The following is a 22,374-nucleotide window of genomic DNA, read 5'->3' on the forward strand; positions in this document are numbered from 1 at the left end:
GCTCTCTGGCTTTGTGCATCAGCTAAGAAAAAAACCTTAGTCTTTAGACTCATGGAGAAAATCCACCTTTCAATCATCTGTGCAAACTCATCACTGGATGAGTTTGCACTAGGGCTGTGCGATATGACCAAAATCTCATATCCCGATATAAAACATTTCTCATCCTGATAAAGATATATATCACAAAATAGTGGTTTTTGCGTAAATTCTGTGAATCTCAGGCAACTCGACTTGTTTTTAGCTAGGCGTCGTGTACCTGGCATCGAGTGTTTTGACAGATGCATGAAACTATATATTTTTAGATATACGTTGTAACGGCCATCATTTTCTTTGTATTTATTACATAGTGTGTTGCGGGGGAAAACCTGGCGGCTCTTTTTTGCTTCTCATCCATAAACTCTCTCCATACTCTTTCACGTGATTCTTGCATAGGTGGTAGAAGAGGTTTGTTGTGTTTGAGTCTGTGGTGGGGACTGGTTTGCGGCATAATTTGCACAGTACAGTTTTCTGGTCAGACTGTGTCAGACTTTTGCATAACCAAACCATGTCCCCTTGTAGGAATAAGGTCCTCGATCGGTTTTGACTGGTCCTTCGGTTTGGAGCTGCCTGGTTCTGCCTCATCTTCACTGGCCATGCTGGTATTCTCTGTGAGTGTAAGCGCCATTTATAGTTACTTCATGTTTTTATTTGAGGTAATTTGTTTGATGCACATTCTGAAATTTGATGTTTGAGGATAATGTATATCATTTCAGTTTATTTTGAAAACTCATCAGGATCTTGAGCTTTATTGTGAAAGGTTTATGTGGAAAATAAACGAGCGGACGGCGGAGCCACACAATGGTTTTACCGTCGCTGTTGCTAACGAACCAACGGCTAAGAAGTTGATTGTCCGTCTGTAGTGTGGTTATTTTAAATATAAGAGAAAGAGAACTTAACATATAATATGAAATGATCAATGTTTTCATATCGATATACTTATTTTGATACATATCGTCATATCAAACAGCCTTAGTCACTTGATAAGGAATCCCTTGTCATCCCCCCAGCCGCTGTTTGTGAGGCCCTGGTTGTGCCTTTATAAAGCTTCACAGGAAAAGCTGTCGATATTTAAGAAATGTTTCTGATCACACTCAACAACACATCAAGGTAGAAAACTGATTTCTACAATCCTCATTTTAATTGCATATTTAAAATATCAAAACAAAGTGTGCACACTTCCTGCTTTCCAGAACGTATGAGACGTACAGGCACAGATGGGCCCACACTAAATACAAATAAATACAGTGCAGGGCACTGGTGTGCGCCCTGGTGCCTGTATTATGTGAAAAAAGGTTAACATTGACTAGTAATGGATCACTTTTATTCAGAGTAGTGAATAAGTATTTAGACTCTTTACATAAATTATAATCCTACAAAACAGTCTTACATTAATTTCATATGAAAATATATTCAAAATAGCAAGTAAAGTAAAACATTCTTTAACATTATGTTCCTTTTCACGATATATTAATTATTCAATGATAAATGCTGATTGGCTAATGTACTTTAATGTTTCATATGACACAATACGGTCATATTAATATGACAGCACTGGTCACAATGATGCAAACGAGCTCCAACATTTAATGTTACACTGATGATCTGACACAACAAATGTTAGATGAAAAGCATCAGACACAAAGTCTTTTACAATTGTGTCAGCCTCTCACATATGTTCTCAGGCTGATCTGCTTTCTTGCAACTTGTGAAATTTGTAAGAAAGCAAAGTTGGTTGCATTTAATAGACTTACATTTGTTTATATTAGCTAGCTACTGACGGGACTAAAACTAAAAATTAGTCACTTTCGTACTGCCCCTCACTGCAACAATGAGTTTTATGTTAAGAAACTAAGGATATACTGTTTACTTTCACTGTCTGTCTCTTTGGCAGTTGGTGGTTCATTACATTACATTAAATACATAACATTACATCTACGGGTGCAGCTAGTCAAACAATGACACTTGCTGTTTAAGAGATCATATGACTGATGGGGTTTTGCTGACTAAGTGCCTTTTTTTATTTTGTGATTTAGGGCTATATAAATACAACTGAATAGTAGAACAAGACAGAGAAATACTTCTACATCACAGCAGTCTTTTGCCCTCACTATGTCCAAAAGATTAAAGTGTCAGAGGGCTTATGTTAGCAGCTGTGCAGAGATTCTGCACAACTGCTAACATAATATGGATCGCACGAGAGCCCACACAATTTGCAAATCATGTTCAAGATATCAAATCATCCTTTTTGCTGCTGATTCCTAAATCAAATAAGAAAATTACACTGGATCTTGCGGGAAGATTTATTTTTAGAGATTAATAGAAAGATGTGGATGTAATGCATCTGAACGGTTGCTTTGGGGATCCTCATCCTTATGTACAGGTCAAGAGAGGAGTTGACTGTATGTGACAGGGAGAGAAATTTTTAGAGCTGCAATGTCTCTAAAGAGATTTTATTTATTCTCAAGGATCATTAGATTTGATGACTGGGAATCAAGATCGGTTATAAGGCAGGGATAATCTGCACTGTGGGACAACTTCATGACACTAGGCCCACGAATGGTTTAAAGGCAAGGCAAGGCAATTTTATTTGTATAGCACACTTTCAGCACAAGGCAATTCAAGGTGCTTTACATCAGCGGTCCCCAACCCCCGGGCCTCGGACGTTTGGTACCGGCCCGCGAGAGTTGAGGCTCAGATGTGAAATGTATGGTTTTCAGGGTTTTTATCGGTTTTCAGCGTTATTTTGTTATCGTTTTTATCGTTAACTCGGTTTTCCTGAAAATAATGTCGGGCATAAACCGGTCCGTGGCGCAAAAAAGGTTGGGGACCGCTGCTTTACATGATTAAAAATAAAACACTATAAAAGTAAAATACAAGAAAGCATTTACAATAAAACAATAATCAAGACAATAATTTATATGAAAAATTAAAACAAACAAGTAGAGAGCCATAATATGATCAGTTACTCATAAGCAAGTCTAAATAAGTAAGTTTTAATTTTAGACTTAAAAGAGTTCAGTGTCTCTGCAGCTTTGCATTCTCCCGATAATGTGTTCCAGATGTGATGAGCATAGAAACCAAAAGCTGCTTCTCCATGTTTAGTTCTGGTTCTAGGGACGGTCAATAAACGAGAGCTGGAGGACCTAACTGATCTGGATGGTTTGTACCATGATAGCAGATCCCTAATGTACAACCCGTTCAAGGATTTATAAACTAATAAAAGCACTTTAAAGTCTATTCTCTGAGCTACAGGGAGCCAGTGTAATGACTTTAGAACTGGAGTAATGTGCTCTATTTTCTTGGTTCTAGTGAGAACACGAGCAGCAGCGTTCTGAATCAGCTGCAGTTGTCTAATTGATTTTTTGGGTAAACCTGTGAAGATACTGTTACAGTAATCAAGGTGGCTAGAGATAAATGCATGGATGAGTTTTTCTAGGTCTCCTTGTGTCATCAGTCCTTTAATCCTAGAAATGTTCCTCAGGTGATAGAAGGCTGACTTTGTTATAACTTTTATGTGGCCATGGAGGTTCAGGTCTGAGTCCATTATTACACCGAAATTTCTGGCCTGGTCGGTAGTTTCTAGTTGGACCAGTTTGAGCTGATTACTGATATTTAATCGATCTTTTTTGGGTCCAAAGATAAGTACTTCAGTTTTGTTATTGTTCAGTTGAAGGAAATTATGAGACATCCAGTTATTAATTTGCTCAATGCATTTATTAAGAGTTTGGATAGGTTCAACATCACCTGGTGACATTGAGATATAAAGTTGAGTATCGTCTGCATAATTGTGGTAGTTAATATTATTGGTGGTTATAATCTGGCTTAATGGGAGTATGTAAATGCTAAATAAGAGGGGCCCTAGGATGGAACCCTGGGGGACCCCGCATGTGATTTCTATATTTTGTGATGAAAATTGGCTAATTGACACATAGAAGTTCCTGTTCTTAAGGTAGGACTTGAACCAGTCGAGTACTGTACCAGAGAGTCCGGCCCAGCTCTCTAGATGTTCCAGTAATATATCATGATCAACGGTGTCAAACGCCGCACTAAGGTCCAGTAGTACCAATACTGTGGATTTCCCACGGTCATTATTTATACGGATGTCATTAAACACTTTGAGGCTGTCTCGGTGCTGTGGTGCCTATGAAAACCAGACTGATAAATATCAAAGCGGTTGTTCATTGCGAGAAAGCTGTTTAACTGCTGGAAAACAGCTTTTTCAATAATTTTACCGATAAATGGAATTTCACCGATTAATTGAGATTGGTCTGTAGTTTTGCATTAATGTGCTGTCTAGGTTCTTTTTCTTTAATATTGGTTTGATAACTGCTGATTTTAAGGCTTTGGGAAAGACACCTGATAGGAGGGATGCGTTAACTATTTGGATCAGATCCTCCCTGATGGCTGGGAGGACCTTTTTAAGAAAACCTGTCAGTAATATATCCAAGCAGCAGGTGGCAGAGCTTAGATTCTCAATAATTTTATCGAGGCTTGATTGATTTATTGTTTGAAAGGGAGTCATTTTCTCTGCATAAGTGCTAATTGGGCTTAACGTCGGTATTGGGGTTGAAACTAATGTTCCAACTGATCTTCTGATTTTCAAGATCTTTTCAATAAAGAAGCTGGCAAATTCATTGCAGGCCCTGGTGGAGCTTAGCTCAGGGGCTTTTGCCACTGGAGGAGTAGTTAATCTTTCCACTGTAGCAAATAATGTCCTAGCATTATTGTTGTTTCTATGAATACTCTCAGAGAAAAATTACTCCCTTGCATCCTTCAGGGCTAGTTGATACTTATTCAGCCTCTCTTTATATATCTCGCAGTGAACCTGGAGTCGAGTTTTCCGCCCCTGACCCTTCAAGGCAGTATATGGCTGCATGTGATCTTACTGTATTTTAATGTATGGAACAGAACATTTATACACATAAGCCAGATGGAGGAGCTGCTGAAAGAAACTAGGGGGACAGTTTTTCACATCATACAACCTCGGATAGTAGCTTCTCAAAACAAAGCTGACAATGGTTGGAACGCATATTAATGCTAATGAGGACATTGTCTCAATTCCTTTTCTCCAAGATAAAAATCCACTATACTGAAAGCTTAAAATAAAATATAACCTTATGACAAATCACGAACCATACATCTGTTGCTAATTGTGTTCCAGTAAAGACTGATTGCAATCATTAAACATGCTTTTTTCTGTTTAAAAATGAGATACAGACATAATATGTTAATGGTTTATGAAGGGAAATTTTATTTCAGACTTGTTACTAAAACCCCAAATATGTTCAGAAGAATACCAGAAGGTCCCAAAAATGAAGACCATACACGGGTTAATCTGGAGAATTTCTGCATTTTAGGAAATTTAAAAAGGGTGAGCATGTTCAATAGTTATTTCTGTTAGATATTTTATGATTGATGAGACCCATGTGGGCCACTCAAGTCGTCCCATGATCACCATCACATTTCTATAAAAGTAATCACAGTATACTGATTAACTATATATTACTACTATCAGGGCTAAAGTACTGATATTTCACTACCCTTATCATGTAACCAGCAGGCCACCTCCAGTCAACTAACTGCACCCCATGTTAGCCCTGATGCTGTGCTGTAGTGATGTGTTTGAAGTGCACAGGATACAGCACTTTATGAATGTGTGTGGTTGGGCTGATGCAGCTTGAGCAAGTATATAAGTGCTCTATCAATTCCAGTCTATTAGGGTACAAATCTCGGTGGGACCTTGTCCTTTTTGTTCTTTAATGTGTGCTTTTCTCTTGTTTTGCATACATTTCTCCAGGGGTCCGTTCTTCGTACGTCGCTCACTACATCCAAGATCAAATGACACATCCAAGACCAAACCATCGCCCTAACCATGAGCTCGCTAATCCGGTTCCCCGAACACACCTGCTGTTGACGATTAGTACAGCTGGACGCAGTAATGTGACATCACTGGGTGTTGTAAAAGGGGCTACGCATCGATAGTAGAAACATTGATCGGCAACCCTCTGATTGGTCGGCGAAAATGTCGACGGAGTGCGCTCGGCTCGGTATTTTTCGGCAGCAGAGCAAGAACTCTTGAGTGAGGGATTTCAGGAGTTTCAGAGTTTAATCAGAACGCAAGGGAACACTGCAAAGGCTGCAAAAGCAAGGAGAGAGGGCTGGCAGAAAGTTGCTGACAAATTAAACTTGTAAATAATTTAATAATAACAATAATAATGGAGTGGATTGATATAGCGCTTTTCAAGGCACCCAAAGCGCTTTACAATACCACTATTCAGTCACTCTCACATTCACACACTGGTGGAGGCAGCTACAGTTGTCGCCACAGCTGCCCTGGGGCAGACTGACAGAAGCCAGGCTGCCATATCGCGCCATCGGCCCCTCTGGCCAACACCAGTAGGCGGTAGGGTAGATTTATTATATTACACTATATTATCCAATATTATATTACATTATATTATAATATGTTATATTATATCCCCTTTCACATTAGAGCCACAACAGGACCCACTAGAACATGGGAACAAGTAAAAGTGAAATATAAGAATATTCTACAGAATGGTAATATTTATCACTTATATTGCTTTTCGTCTCTTGGAAAGAGAGCCTGAAATAATCTGTTTGTTTGTTTATAACAGCAACCAAGAAAAGGGCAGAGCAAAAAAAAAGACAGGTGGTGGTCCTGCACCCCCTCGTCAACAAGTTGGTTAAGTAAATAATACCCTCACGGGGAAATCGATATCTCTCTATGAGCACGCTGAGCTAAAGGATCCTGTCTGTCCCGCAATATACGCTGGATTCTGAAAACTCTCCTTATCAATCTTGCACCTTCCGCAATGGGTGGCTCGCGTATACGGACAGGACATGGCTGCGACAGGCTTCCCAAATCCACCTTCGCTTTTATAGCCGTGGTCTCTCATCTTGATTACACAAAGTAATTTGCAATTGCTACTCTGAAATATGAATTACATCTGTAATAATCACATACATGTAATAGAGTGTTAATAGTACATTTCCCTTTTTTAGGAAATGACCTGTATGTATCTGTGTGACATCAATAAATGGATCAGGTGCTGCATTATCTTTAGTTACATTGATGTTATTTATTTATGGTGAAACAGTGGTGGAATATCGCTGTTGCTTTCGTATAAATGAAGCGGACATACCTGCGTGGCCGCGATCTAATCCTGTTTACATAAAGTAAACCTGCTCCCGAGCAGGTTTACGCTTACGGCTCTGTTGCTATGACAGCAAGTCCCGGATGAGCTTCGGGGAACCGAACGATCCAAGATCAGGCGAAATCGTCAACAATCAAATCCAGAACGGGCCCCTGGTTGCTGCTTATTCCTACTGTCTACTATTTATGTTTTATCCTGGCAAAGTTACTGTGGAGCACCCAATTTCATACAATGCCAATAAAGGGCTATTCAATTCAATTCAATTAAGCAGGTGACATCAAAAGTCTGCTAAATTCAAAGAAGTGAATCTTTTCACTTCTTTTTTATTCAAAATAAAAAGCTGGTTTTATGGTCCTGCAAATGTGTCCGACTGCATACATTTTTCAGTTGGACAGAGCAGGAAGAGGGGTTTTTAGAAGCTCCTGGGCAGTCTCCAAGATCCTGGCTGTGCACAGCTGGAAGCAGATGATGTAAGCAACTCCCAAAACTTATTTGGTTGACAAGTGGGCAGGTATAGAGCAGGGATAGTGGGTTTAACCGATAATAAGAGAACCATGAAAAACAAACAAACAAAAAACTTCATAGAATTTTAAAAAAGAAAAAAAAAAATCTAACTAAACATGAAAAGCACAGACAGTGGCCGTTTTCCATGGTTTTTAAACACTCATCAGCTCTTTCTATGTTGTGAGTCACAAACCAACAACACATACTTTATATACTGCCTCCATCTGACAACAGAGCTCTCCTCAGGCAGAGACGGTCAGGCCCTTGATTGGACCCAACAGGCCTAGTGGTCAGATCAGATTTTTTTGGCTGTTCGCATTAATCTTTAAATGTGGCCATTAGTCTGGCCATTATCAGATTCTAGTATAAACCAGTATTGGCCCTGTCATCACCTACAAAAGAACAAAGGTATCACACGAGATTCCCAAAAGAGTCCCAAAGATAGCTCCAATAACAAGGTGTCCAGAGCTCTTATAGTGTGGGGGACATTTTTTTTCCCCCAATCCACTTGTCCCTTTAAACATCCTCTTTATCAAAAAAGTTCTTGCAAGTTATCAGCTTTGTCTAGGTATTTTCATCATGTCAGACATGTTCATTTGACACGTACATTAGTTTGTCACCTCTTTCTGTAGGTTGGAATTGGTCGAGGAGCAGCTCACCTCACTCTCTCTCTCGTCATCGTCATGTATTACAGTGCAGCGATGAGTCTTTAAGGACTGTGACCGAGTGAACAGTCTCTTGCAATGTGAACACCAATATGGTTTCTCTCCAGTGTGAACACGTAAGTGGCGGTTGTAACTGTATGAGCTATTGAAACATTTCCCACACTGGTCACAGCTGAATGGCTGCTCTCCAGTGTGGATGCGGAGGTGGCGAATATAATTGCTTAGACGACCAAAACTCTTTCCGCATTCTTTACAATTATAGGGTTTCTCTCCCGTATGAGTGTGAATATGTTGCTTGTATGTTTTTGAAATAGAGAAGCTTTTCTTGCATAATTCACACTGGAATGGTTTCTCTCCCGTGTGTATGCGTAAATGTGATTTATAATTACCCAGCTGAGAAAAACTCCTGCCACACTGGTCACAGCAGTATGGCTTCTCACCTGTGTGGACACGCTGGTGTATCTTGTAACTACTTAAGTCACTGAAGCTCTTTTCACATTGGCCACACTCATATGGTTTCTCTCCGGTATGGTTCCGCAGATGAAGACTGAAATGGCCTGACTGAGTGAAACTTTTTCCACAAAAATCACACTGGTAAGGTTTCTCTCCACTGTGGCTCAGCTGGTGCCGCTTGTATGAGCTTAAAAAGCTAAAACTCTTGGGACACTTGTCACAGCAGTATGGCTTTTCTTTAGTATGGACACGCATGTGTATTTTGTAAATACTTAAGTAACTGAAACTCTTTTCACACTGCTCACACTGATACGGTCCAGTGTGATCGCGAAGGTGTTTTCTGTAGGAACTCTGGTCACTGAAATCTCTCCCACACTTGTTGCAGCAGTATGAGGTGTCTTCAGGGTGAGTATACAGGTGTATCTTGTAAGCATTTAACTGGCTGAAACTGCTGCCACACTGTTCACAGTGGTATAGTTCCTCTGATGTGTGACTCAGTTCGTGTCTTCTTAGACTACAGATCCGAGTGAAACATTTCCCACAGGTCAGACACTGGTGAGGTCTGCTTCTGTCTGGATCTGACGGTTTCAGCTAAGTGGGGAAAAAAGACAAATTAAGGTCAGCTGAGAACTTGCTCAAATAGTCCCTGTATATCATGGAGTGTTAACATATAAAAGATGCAGTTTTTTGAGGTTTGTTAGATACAGCTCAGATTGTAATTTTAGGGAAAGTTACATAGGTTTTTGTGCTTAAATACGCTACTGCTTATTCTGAGATACAGTATGAGATTTGCTATTGCAGTGCTTAAACAATTATTAAAATGGAGGAAACACAAAACCTCTGTCCTGTCCATTGTGTATGCCACCTCTAACCCAAAGTCAGGTAGAACAGACCAGATGGGGGTGAGGGGTAAGAGGGGAGAGCAAAGAGCCAGGACACAATCAATCAATCCATACATCCATCCACTCAGAGAGAAATTAGCCACACCTCTGGCCAGTTTAGACTCACTAGTTAACCTAACAACATACATGAATGTGAGAAGAACCTGAAGTACCCAGAGAGAACCTACATTGAGGAGCCCATAGCAATTATTAAGAGTTAATAAATAACTTAAAAACATATTTGAGAATTGTTAACAGCACTTAATAATTTATAAAACAATATAGAACTTTAAGTAATTTATATTTCATCATTAACTACAAGCTTGGCCTGGAATCATGAGGTTGATATTCACAGGTGGGCAGACTTGAGCAGATAAGGTAAAGCATGTACTGGAGCCTGCAACAGGACCTGTGCTCGTAGGAAGTGGAGATAGGAGTGATTGAAATAATGCTGACTAATGGACCAATCAGAAAAATAATTAGCTGATTTGTCAACCCTCTCGTGAGGGTTTTTAATCTGCTTTCCCACTCACTCCAAAAGGTCCTTGATTCTATGGCTCTGTAAAATCCCACTCTGTTTCCTTCGCTCTGCTCCATGATTTACCTCTGAGCATTGAAGGCCAAAACTCGGGAACTAGAGCATAATGCAGAAATCTGTGAACTCCAGTATAAAGATTCCATTAACCAGGCCAAACAAACCTTTTATTGTATTATCAGTTCAATTCAATTCAATTTTATTTATATAGCACCAAATCACAACAACAGTCGCCTCAAGGTGCTTTATATTGTACAGTAGATTCTACAATAATAAATACAGAGAAAAACCCAACAATCATATGACCCCCTATGAGCAAGCACTTTGGCGATAGTGGGAAGGAAAAACTCCCTTTTAACAGGAAGAAACCTCCAGCAGAACCAGGCTCAGGGAGGGGCGGGGCCATCTGCTGGGGTGACAGAAGGAAGACAGGATAAGGCATGAGGATAAGGCAGTTCTTATGAGGGTAACACCAGGATCCTGTTTTTGCTTTTCTACAAACTTCTTCAACCCCTCTGACGCTTTACCACCACACTTTTATTCATCTGAAACCTGTAAGTCCTTGATGCTGTTCTTCACTACGAAAATTAACAACATTCACCACCAACTCAGTTCAAATGTTGTGTCTACCCCCACTTCAGAAGGTTTTCTCCATTTTGAGCCTTTTTCCACCTTTCATGTTCCTGATATATGTGATATTTCTGAGTTTATATGTAAATCAAAGCGGGCTACATATCATCTTAATCCTATGCCTACAGGACTTATGAAATCCTGCCTCTCTTCCTTACTCCCACTCATCTCTGCTATCATTCACTCACCACCGGTATCGTTCCCTCCTTATTCAAGATTGCTTCAGTCACTCATATACTGAAAAAAAACCTTCTTTGGAGCCTGACAACTTTAACATCCTCTGACCAATTTCTAATCTACCCATCATTTCTATGGAACGCCAGGACTGCCATAATGAATTAATTAAATACACCATTAAATAATTAATTAAATGTGGCAATAATTAATTAAAATTGGAATTAATTAATTAAATAAATAGTTATGACACATGTAATTAATTAATTATTGACACATTTAATTAATTATTTATGTATTTCACATTTTAATTAATTATTGACACATTTAATTAATTAATTGACACATTTAATTAATTATTTATGTATTTCACATTTTAATTAATTATTGACACATTTAATTAATTATTTAATGATATATTTATTTATTTCATTTTGGCAGTCCTGACGCCTGGCTCTCATCATGAAATAATTTTATCTGTCAGCCTCACCCATCAAACTCAGGGGGCGGGGTTAACGCTGATCGAGTCAAAACCATTGCTTTGGCCTGGTGGCCATTGTTTCTAGCACACAACAACCGGCATGTGGAAGCTAACAGAACTGAGCTTTGAAAAACCCTGTTTGTGTGTTACCAAATACCGTTTTAATATTTTTTTAGCCGAGAATGTAGTGGTTTAATCTTCATGTGTCTGGTCGGTTTGTCAAGATACAGCCTCTTTGCAAAAGTGTTTCGATGATTTCGGAGATGTCTGCCCAGTCTCACGGCAAAGCGTGGGATAGACCCGCTCGCCTCGCAAGCAATCCCACCGACAAAGCGCAGGCCCCGGTACACAGCTGTAGTAACCCCCGCTGACTTCTTTTACTGAGGTTATATTTATCGATGTTTTATTTCCTGATGTTCTTATGTGTCCTACGTGTTTCAGTCGCCAATTCTGAATTATAACTAACATTAAAAACATGTTTAAGGAGGAGAGAGAGCAAATAAATCCGTTTAACATCTGATCTTTGGGTTTTTGTTCAGTAATCAGCGTGACCTGTGTATAAACACATAAAAGAGATAACGTTGGTGTTTCTGTCATGTAGTAACTGCTGGCTTTAACTGTACAAAGGTTGTTCGACACTATGAAACACATACAGACTTCATGATGTTCGGCTAATATTTTTATTGTGAATATTAATCATGCTGACCTCGCTCTGTACACCACGCAGCGAGGTCAGCATATCCACGATATCCTCAGCTCCATGAGTTAACACAAAGTTTCCCAGCTGACTATCTAACTGCCAACTATTCCAGAGACGTGAAAATATACAGCATAAAGAAAAGTGTAAGAGACTCAGCAGCAGATTAGAATAACAGTTATACATTTAATAAATCACCAAATGAATCCAAGAAACGAGCAAACCTGTTCCGACAATTTGAATTTGTATTCCCTCAGCTGCAGACTGTTTAAATGTTTGAAAAGGAAGATTAGATATAAAAAACGTCAAACATAGACTCAGTCTGCCTTCACATTTGATATGAGGCCAGCACGTATAGTGGCCTCAGCAGGCTATTACTGAAATACACGTGCTATATCATAAACTATGATATAAACAGGGAGGTCCTATTAACATGTTTAGTTTTAAAGGACACCTTCCTGCCTTTAGTCTCATTCATGAGCAGTATTAGTTTTCTTCTAACATCCAGAAGTCTGCACGATGTGTTTCATAGTTTGTAACAAGCCTTTGACAGGTAAACATAACATGACCGAAAAAGCAAAAAAAAAGCAAAAAAAAAAAAGAGAGAGAGTGTTGACATAAGAAGAGAAAATTCTCTCAATTATGGAGACAGACAAATGGTTCATTTATGTTTGATGTGTGTTTATTCCTCCCTAAATATCGTCGGTGAAGTTCGCCATGCACGTCAGATTTTCCTGCGCATTTTTATACCTCTGCCAACAGAGAGAGAAAAAAAATCACATTCTAACAGACAGCTGGTGCTTAGAATACAGTTGAATAACTATTAAAAAACAGATGATATTTAGATGATAGTTCAGTCTAACACATGTGCCAGTGAACCATTAAACGTCTGTGAAACTATGCAGTTATGAAACGTAACTTTAACCTCAGCCAAACCGATTTGCTCAGTTGTAAATAAAACAGCGAAGTAAACGTGACCCGACAGACAGAACCTGCGTGAATGAAGTCCAGCGTTTAACCACTGAGAGCTAAAACTCAGCTGAGGTTTCAAAGCTGTGTGCCGGTGATTGGACATCAGCCGCTGATAAAGCTGTTCGCCTATAAAGTGCTCTGTAAGGAAACGAGCTCCAGCAGCTCTGCGCTCGGGGAAAACACTATATTTACTTATCTTGTGCAGAAAAATGCGCTGACATTGCGTTATATCGAGCACCGGCTGCCCAGTTAAACTGTGACTATCACCAGGTAACTAGGCGTGTTTCTTGAATTAGCAGCAGGTGTTAAACAGCTGACAGATGAGGAGGAGGATGCATGCAGGTAAACTGAGGGTCTGTTGAGCTGATCGCTGGTTTCGTGAGAAAAATGTCAGCTCGTTCTTTATGTTACAGAAGCACAGAGACACAAGACCAGGCGGAAAGAGACGATCGTTCGGTGAAAATGAGAATCTGCGAATGCAACATGTGGAACAAGGAGAGTGGAATATGTAAACAAACCGGTTAACGTAACCCCCTCGGTGCACTCTGCATGCTAACTGTTAGCAGAGCTAGTGAAATCTCTGAAAACATCTGAGCACTTTTGCAAACATGTTCTATGTTGACAACCTGACCAGACATACGGCGCGACATTCGCGGCTAAAACACTGTTAAAAGTGTAGCTGGTGACAGAAAAACGGGGTATTTTAAAACTACACCACCACCATTGCTGCCTGTGATTTGATCTGCATTCTGGGATACCTGGCTGCCCCAAGTCTACACAAGCAATCGATTATCTAGGATCGACCTGTTTTGACTTACTTTGCACGGCAACCAATCAAATGTTAGAGAAGCTGCATGGGCAGCGTTAACCCCGCCCCCTGAGTTTGATGGGTGAGGCTGACAGATAAAATTATTTCATGATGAGAGCCAGGCGCCAGGACTGCCAAAATGAAATAAATAAATATATCATTAAATAATTAATTAAATGTGTCAATAATTAATTAAATGTGTCAATAATTAATTAATTACATGTGTCAATAATTAATTAAAATGTGAAATACATAAATAATTAATTAAATGTGTCAATAATTAATTAATTACATGTGTCAATAATTAATTAAAATGTGAAATACATAAATAATTAATTAAATGTGTCAATAATTAATTAATTACATGTGTCATAACTATTTATTTAATTAATTAATTCCAATTTTAATTAATTATTGCCACATTTAATTAATTATTTAATGGTGTATTTAATTAATTCATTATGGCAGTCCTGGCGTTCCATACATTTCTAAAATACTTGGGAAAAAAAAATAGTCATAGCTCAGCTTCATTCACACTTGGTTAATAATAACATCTACGACAGAATTCAATTTGGCTTTCGCTCATGTCACAAACTGCTTTATTTAAAGTTACTGATAATATTTTACTCAGAGCTGACTCTGGTCTTCTGAACATTCTCATCCTTTTGGATCCGAGTTCAACCTTCAACGCCATCTCTCACTCAGTCCTTCTAGCTGAACCCTGGTTCAGCTTTGATTTTCTTAAGCTCAATGAGGATAAAACTGAAATCCTTCTTATAGGCAATAAATCCAACCTACTCAAGGCAAATCATTTCACCCTCACTACTGATAACTCCATAGTTCTCCCATTAGAGCCTTGGTGTCATTCTAGACAGCTCACTATCCTACAAATCTCATATCAATCTACGGAACGTTAACCGATTACTAGGGATGGGTACCGGTATCGGTTCTGACATAAACGGTAGTAACCAGACCGAAAAGCAGCGCACATTTCGGTGCTTTTCCCTGAGATGTCACACACTTTGGATTCTAGCCAATCATTTTACCTTTTCGAGGATAGTAGGCGGGCCCAGTTACGTACGTTCATTTAGAGCAGAGCTACAGATTAAAAATGCCCAAGGCGAAGCGGTCAAATTCTGGCTGTACTTCACAGCAAAAGATGCAAACTCAGCAGCCTGCAACAAGTGCTTTAAGGTGATACTGTGCAAAGGAGGTAACTCCTCGAATCTGATGAAACACCTGGCGACGTATAGCATTTTGTTAAAAGCCGAGAAATGCGCCGTATTTCATAGCTTGCTGCGAGACCTCACACCGAGCACATCTACTGCAGGTGGGTTGTCTGTTATCGGGCCCGGAGTTAGCAACATCCCCCAAAAACCCAAAGAGGAGAGTCCTGGCCCCTAGCCCTGCCAGTGTAGCAGAAATGATGACGGATGATGATGCAGCAGCAGCCGTTCTTTTCTGCGTGAGTAGCTTAATGTTGTCCGTGTGTAATTTACGTTGAGTAGGCTAACCACGTTATTACATTAATGCATGTAAGGTGAACTAGCAAACATCATCATAGCTACATGCGGCTGTCCTCTTGTTTGATGGAAGACGCTCCTTTCACCCTGGCCAAAAAGGCTAAAATGACCAAAGAAAAAGTGGAAAACAGCTAAACATGAGAGGTTTTTGGACAAAGTTTCTGTTTTTTTTTCCATTGTTTAAGCACTGCTTCCAGCCAACAGTGATACCATAAATCCCCTATAGCTGCAGAAAAGGCACACATTGTTATATTTTTACAAAAAAAAAAAAAAACCAAAAAAAACCCCCAGCTAAACATGAGAGGTTTTTGGACAAAGTGTGTGTTCTCCATTCTTTAAGCACCGGTTCGAGCACCATTTAAGCACCGGCACCGTTTCAAAAGTACCGGTTTGGTACTGGTATCGGATAAAACCTAAACGATACCCATCCCTACCGATTACGTCCATCTCTTTCCACCTAGTCTGCGTCCATTCTTGTTCATAGTCATGTTACCTCCCACATTGACTATTGTAATTCTCTCTTGCATGGTCTCCCCCCAAAAATCCCTCCATAAGCTTCAACTGGTTCAAAACTCCACTGCCCACATTATTACCAGAATCCCCTCATACCAGCACATCACCCCTATCCTTCAGGAACTTCACAGCCTACATGTGAAATTCCAAATAGTGTACAAGCTTCTTCTGCTCATCTTCAGGGCCCTTCATAACCTGCTCCTCCTTCCTTTTTTTATTGGTCTTTGTTTTGTCATTTTTTAATATGCGTTTTATTCTATTGCTAGGCATTCTTGGGTGTCTTCAAAGGCACTTTTAAATAAAATGTATTATTACTATTATTATCACTGATCAAAAGGCGTTTCAGTGCATTATTGAACACCTACTGTAAAGAGTACCCTGCACAGCAGATAAACACCCACCCATATTTGTCCTGCAGGATGTTTGCAGCCAGCACTACATTGGAGCCATTGTCACAGACGCAACTTTGCTTGGTGGAATCTCAAACTTGTCTACAGTATGCTCAATCCAAGGAACAATGTTTGGCCCAGTGTGCAATTCATCAAGTTGCATGTTTATGAGGCAGAAGCTAATGTTATCACTTAGTGACTGATTTAAGAGTGTTTGATTCAAGAGCACCTTTAAGCTTACAAAGAGCAGTTTCATACTTCCCCTCCATTAGCCTTGTAAAATAAATTCTGGAAAGCTGTGTAAGCTGTAACCTGAATGATATGTGCCGATTATCATTTCTTAACTATGGATATTGGTCTCATGTTGTTGCCATGACAGAGAATCCTCTCTGTTAAGATGTCAACCATTTGCTGGTTGCGTGAGCCTGTCCTTCAGCGCAAAAATCATCTAGACACCCTTCGCTTATTACTATCAAAACAGAAAACAAACAAACAAAAACCAACAAAGCTGTTACTAATCTAGTAAGGCACTAAATTAAGTGCCTTGAGGCAACTGTTGTTGGGATATGGTGCCATCTAAATAAAATGGAATTGAATTAGTTATCAAAAACTGATGTCAAATAATGTTAAAGTTAATGCAAAAAAACAAACCAAAAAAGCCAAACCACACACACACACACAAAAAAAACAACCCCAAAACAAGAACAACAACCACATCAAGGAAACAGCAACTCCAGGTCACTGGTTTACTATCGCAGTTCACCTGTTAGTTAACATAACTGAACTGGTGTTCACTTGGCAAGCAATTAGCTTGTTTCCAACAGGTAAACGAAGATACATTAACAGTAGGGATGGGTATTGATAAGATTTTCACGATTCCGATTCCATTTTCAATTCTGTTAAATGATTCGATTCTTTATCGATTCCGTTATCGATTCTTTTTAAAAAAGGAGAACACTAAGGTCGATTAGCTTAGAACTTTGTTTTATATCTTCTCTTTGAACAAGATAGAAATTTAGGAGTAACACGGCCTTACAAACCCAACAGTGAGATCTTAAGAGATCCAGCCTATGGCTCTTCAATGGGTGTCACAGGGTCCCCAGGGGAAAAAAACAAAAAACAAAACTGTAAATGTAAACTATTAAAAAAATAAATATTCTTCTGGAGCAATAACAAAGTATAACATAAATTATTCTGTAGCAATTACACAAGAATATCCAGTAATGTCCCTGCCTACAATTAAACACATTCACTTACCGAAAATCATCTGCTGTGGCAAATGGATGCAAGCCTTTTACCCCAAACTTAGTCACTGCTCGGTGACATTCGTCTATCCTGGCCTGAAAGGAGACGCTACCTGTAGACTGCAGCGAGAACTGCCAGCGAGCGCCAGCCAGACTCTGTCTGTCTCTCTCATCATGGTCACCTAAATGCAGCGCACAGTAATGGCAGGTTTTGTAATAAGGCAGCTAACATAATATGCATTGTTAGTTGATTATTTACCTGCCGCATTAACGGGAGAGGACGTGCAAACGTTACCGCCGCTGCTGGGTTGAGATTCACGAGTCCGGAGCGGATTTAAAAACACGACATTCATTTAAGGTCATCGCGTGTTTTGTGAACAAATGCTTTTGCATATTCGTAGTGTTTCCTCCCTTAAATGAAATATCTACTTTGCAAGTTGACCTGTTGTCATCCGTTCTCGTGAAGTATGACCAAACTTTTGAGCGTTTGAGCCGCTTAGGCGCCGTGTTCGTTGCCAGGTAAATGACGCTCCGCAATGTGGTGACGTCATGCGGGGCAACTGGAATCGATAAGGGAATCATTTGCAAAAATGGCAAACAATTCCAAGGAATTGAAACAGTGGGAACCGGCTCTCAACAAGAACCGGTTTTCGATACCCATCCCTAATTAACAAGGTGTCAAACTGACGCTAAATTGAAACAAACTTAATTCTCTAAAACTCTAGCGTTGACATGACGGCTCCAGAGTTGCTTAATGCTCATGCACTGCAGTCGCGCTACCATGCAAGGAACGCTCTGCTTTGCACAGTTTGCATTCAACTTTGTTTTTTGTGAAATGCTCCCACACTATTGAAAGTCTCTTTGAAACATCCACTATGTGACGTGTCAACATTAAAAATTGATCATTGCAGTAAAACATCATCAGAATGGTTCTACAGACATTGCAAACACTAATTACATTGTACAATGCCAAGAAAAACTCTACAGCAGGGTTAGACAATCATCAGATATGATGAGCCATACACACGAATCTGCACTATGTGATGCTCATTCTTATTTTTGTTGCCCATGTATCCTGAAACATGTTGGTTTCTTTTTGAGCTCACCTCTTCTGAACAACTCATTTTCCCTGCTCACTGGTAAAAGATTACGAACTTTTCCTGCTTCTTCTCAGCTGTGCTGCATCTAAAAATCACAAAAAGAAGATTATTTATCACTCAAACACAGGCATATGACATAACATTAAAATAGACATTTAATTCCACTATGCTGAACTTGAAATTGCTCTAAAGCAATTAGCCACATTCCACATGCTACTTATTTTCAACAATTCTTTTATTAGTGGAGATGAGACACTATTTCATCAAAGCCTTTTTGTCATTTCAAAAATACTCAAATTTTTGTAAATTTTGATTCAAATTTGCTGAGGACACGCTTGAAATTGAATTGGTGTTCATCAGATGCAGGTATGATCAATGAGAGCAATGCCTGAACCACAGGCAGATGGATGACAACGCATACGCATACGTCTCTTCCACCCTGTTGTTTGGGCCAACAGGGACAGCTTTCTGTGAGTGGTGGGCAGAAGGGAGGGGGGCTTGCTATTCTTTTTAACACTGAACTGTGCACTGCTGGAATTTACCCAACAGTGGGGGTAGGGGCTGGACAGGTTGTCAGTCTGTCATAGGACCAACACATAGAGACAGACAACCGGAGAGTGCCCAGAAAGAACCCACACAAACACAGGGAGAACATGCAAACAGAAAGGACCCAGCTGGTTGATAGAATCAACAGTGCTAATCACTGCGCCACCCACAGCCGCATGTGACATTATTCACTTTGCCACAGCCCGGTTATGGACTCAGCACCTAAGTGCCTTCATTGCTTTGATTTCAACTGTCTCAACTTGGACGCTACACTGCAACCTTTACAGTTTATGGTCTGATCCAGGAGATCATTTTATCTATCTTGGACTTCCCCAAAACATTTTCAGAACCTGGCTTTAAACCAGAATGAGTGGTCAGAACTCATTCTGATTTTATTTGTGTTATTTTATTATAACACAAATATACACGATATAATTTAGTCTTATTTGTGTTGTTACTCAGGTTCTCTCATTTTATGTGCCCTTTCTTAAATTCTGTCATCTTTTCCTGTGTTTTTATGTCAGTTGATTCTTTGACATAAATTTGACTTTGACCTACAGTATGCTAATGCTATGGATGCATACAATCTGACCCTGGGGTCACGGGTATAAACAGACTCAAACTCATCCACAAGGCTGGTTATGCTGTAGGGAAGGAGCTGAATAACTCTCCACCACCTCCACTACAATAACTGTACACCTTTAATACGTTCAAAATGTAAACTTCAAAACTTGCATTTGTTTTTTGGTTTGTTTTTTTACAAAATATATACAAATTTGTGTATATGTCTAGATGACCACTAAGGATACCCTACCCTAAGTGATTAAAACCATTTAACACATCAGGTTTGAACTATGTCATCCATCATAAAAAAGTTTGAATGAAGACATATTTTCAAAAAATATAAACATAAACATATAAACAGCCATGAATCATTTTATTTGAATAAACTAATACTACTGATTGGTGGGAATGAGACTTAAAAAAATCATACAAATTAGGACCCGATTCAAGTGAAAAACTTCTCCACTGGGAAATACAAGAACGATCAGTCACCCAATCAGACATGGTGTGTTCCAGTAATGCTATATGGTGATGATAAATAAATACCCAATAAAACAAATTTTGCACATACCTCTATTTTTCCTTGCCGGTGCAGTCCGAGGCCTGCAGAGACAACCTGAGCTCAGAGCGCTCGGAGCTCCGCGCAGAAGATCACTGTGCAGATCCCCTCCCTACTAGGAGTCAGTAATCGCCCAGATTTAGCCTAGCACACCGTTCATTCGGTATAACGCAGATCCTTTCAGGCCCTCATCTGTCTGCTAACGTCGAAACGCAATTGCCACCATCTTTAACAGTGACGTCAGCTTCTTCATCTCTCCGTTTGTGGGAGCTGTGACGTATTAGAGCAGCGCTACTGCCCCCTTGTGCGGGCCCCTGGTTTTCAAAATCTTTTCAAAATCTATTTTTTTTTTTTAAAGTTGAAAACCTTTTTTTTTTTTTCAATTTTGAATTCGAAAATGGTTTTTCAAATAAGGATTTCTTTTTTGTGAAACTCTTTTCTTTAAGTATTTATTAATGGAATGACAATTCATTTTTAAAATATTGATTTAAAAATAGTGTTTTTATTTTAAATTTAATTATTAAACAATAAATTACTTTAGTAATGTTTGAACAAATGAAATAATAAAAATGCAATTTACTAATGCATATTTGATTGATTGATTCATTCATTATTTAAGCACAGAATTGATTATTCCAAACCGTGTGGCTCTTGTAGTCCTACATACCTGTCATATTCTTAGGATTCAGCTGTTTATAATACTTTTAACTTTGGATTTGTAATCAAGAGATTTCAATGACTTTTTAGCCAATACATCTACCTCATTTTTCCAGACCAGCATCTGCTTGAACCCAAAGAAATCCAACATTTATGCCACCATTGCACAATCTTGACCATTGTTCACCTGTCCTTATTGCAGTCTGCAAGTTTCATTAGCGCTGATAAACTGTCAGATGCAATAACTATAGCTTTCTGAATATTTATGCCCACTGCAAACCTAGCATTATGGCTTCCAGCGCTACTGTGTTAAGATTGATTAAATGTCTCTTTTTAATAATTACTCTAAGTTGAGGAATGAAGACCGCAGCACCGGTCTTTTGATCCATCTGTAAATATTAGGACTTCATGTGTATATTGTTTCTCCAAGTAAATCTGTGCTATATACTGAACAAGTGTATGACTGGACTTTCCGTTATTGCCTTTTGAATGTATAAGTCGCTATATAAGTTGCTTTTACTGTGCTCATAGCACTCTTGCGTGAGCTTATCTCTTCTACTTTGGAAGGACATTTCTCCCATTTCCACCTGCATGGCTGTTACTGGAGATTTAAATGCACCACTGCAAATTCTGAGGGCTTGGCTTATTCTGCATCCAGAAATTCCCCCCCCCCTCAAGTCCAACCTGTTAAACATGTTAGTCTGAGCCTTCCTGATCTCTGACTGTAGGCATAGCAGAGCATCCATTGCATTTTTACCTCTACTGAATCCATTTTGGTATGATGAAAACAGGCACTTGCTTTCTAAAAAATAAGTGAGTCTTTCAGTGACCATCTTTTCTATAGTTTTACCTAACTGAGACGTTAATTGGTCTGTAATTTGATGGATCTGATAGATCTTTTCTGGGTTTTAAAATCGGAACAATTGCAGGCTGTTTCCATGTAGATGAAATTATACCCGTTTCCCAAGCTGCATAAATAATCACAAAACAGCAACAACTCAGTCATTATCCATGTACTCCAACACAGTATAACATTTACTGTCTTTACCTGGAGAGGTGTGACGAACATTTGTTAATGCTTTCTTAATTCATACTGAGCAGTAAGTCCAAACTGCCTCTGAATTCATTTCTTTTTACATTTACCCTGCATCTAAGGTTCTTTGCCAGTGTCTCATTCCTGCACTGTTTAGGAATATCTGATAAATTACCAGAACTATGAATCTTTACAAACATTTGAACATTGAGCTCTGCCTTGTCTATAT

General features: G+C 39.2%; 1 protein-coding gene across 1 annotated transcript; it reads right to left on the reverse strand.

Moving 5' to 3' along the window:
* Nucleotides 1–6,854: 6,854 nt before the first annotated feature.
* On the reverse strand, nucleotides 6,855–20,689 carry LOC146667449 (uncharacterized). The gene is made up of 3 exons (XM_085409111.1): nucleotides 20,468–20,689; nucleotides 18,793–18,871; nucleotides 6,855–9,430 (listed from the first exon to the last, which is right to left on the reverse strand). Exons 2-3 carry the CDS (start codon nucleotides 18,808–18,810, stop codon nucleotides 8,330–8,332), a joined length of 1,119 nt encoding a protein of 372 aa, XP_085265237.1. The 5' UTR covers nucleotides 18,811–18,871; nucleotides 20,468–20,689; the 3' UTR covers nucleotides 6,855–8,329.
* Between the last annotated feature and the right edge of the window lie 1,685 nt (nucleotides 20,690–22,374).

Source organism: Rhamphochromis longiceps, linkage group LG6 (assembly GCF_057381845.1).
Source record: "Rhamphochromis longiceps isolate RC_006_pf linkage group LG6, R_longiceps_female_GT1.1, whole genome shotgun sequence".
NCBI classification, from domain to species: domain Eukaryota; kingdom Metazoa; phylum Chordata; class Actinopteri; order Cichliformes; family Cichlidae; genus Rhamphochromis; species Rhamphochromis longiceps.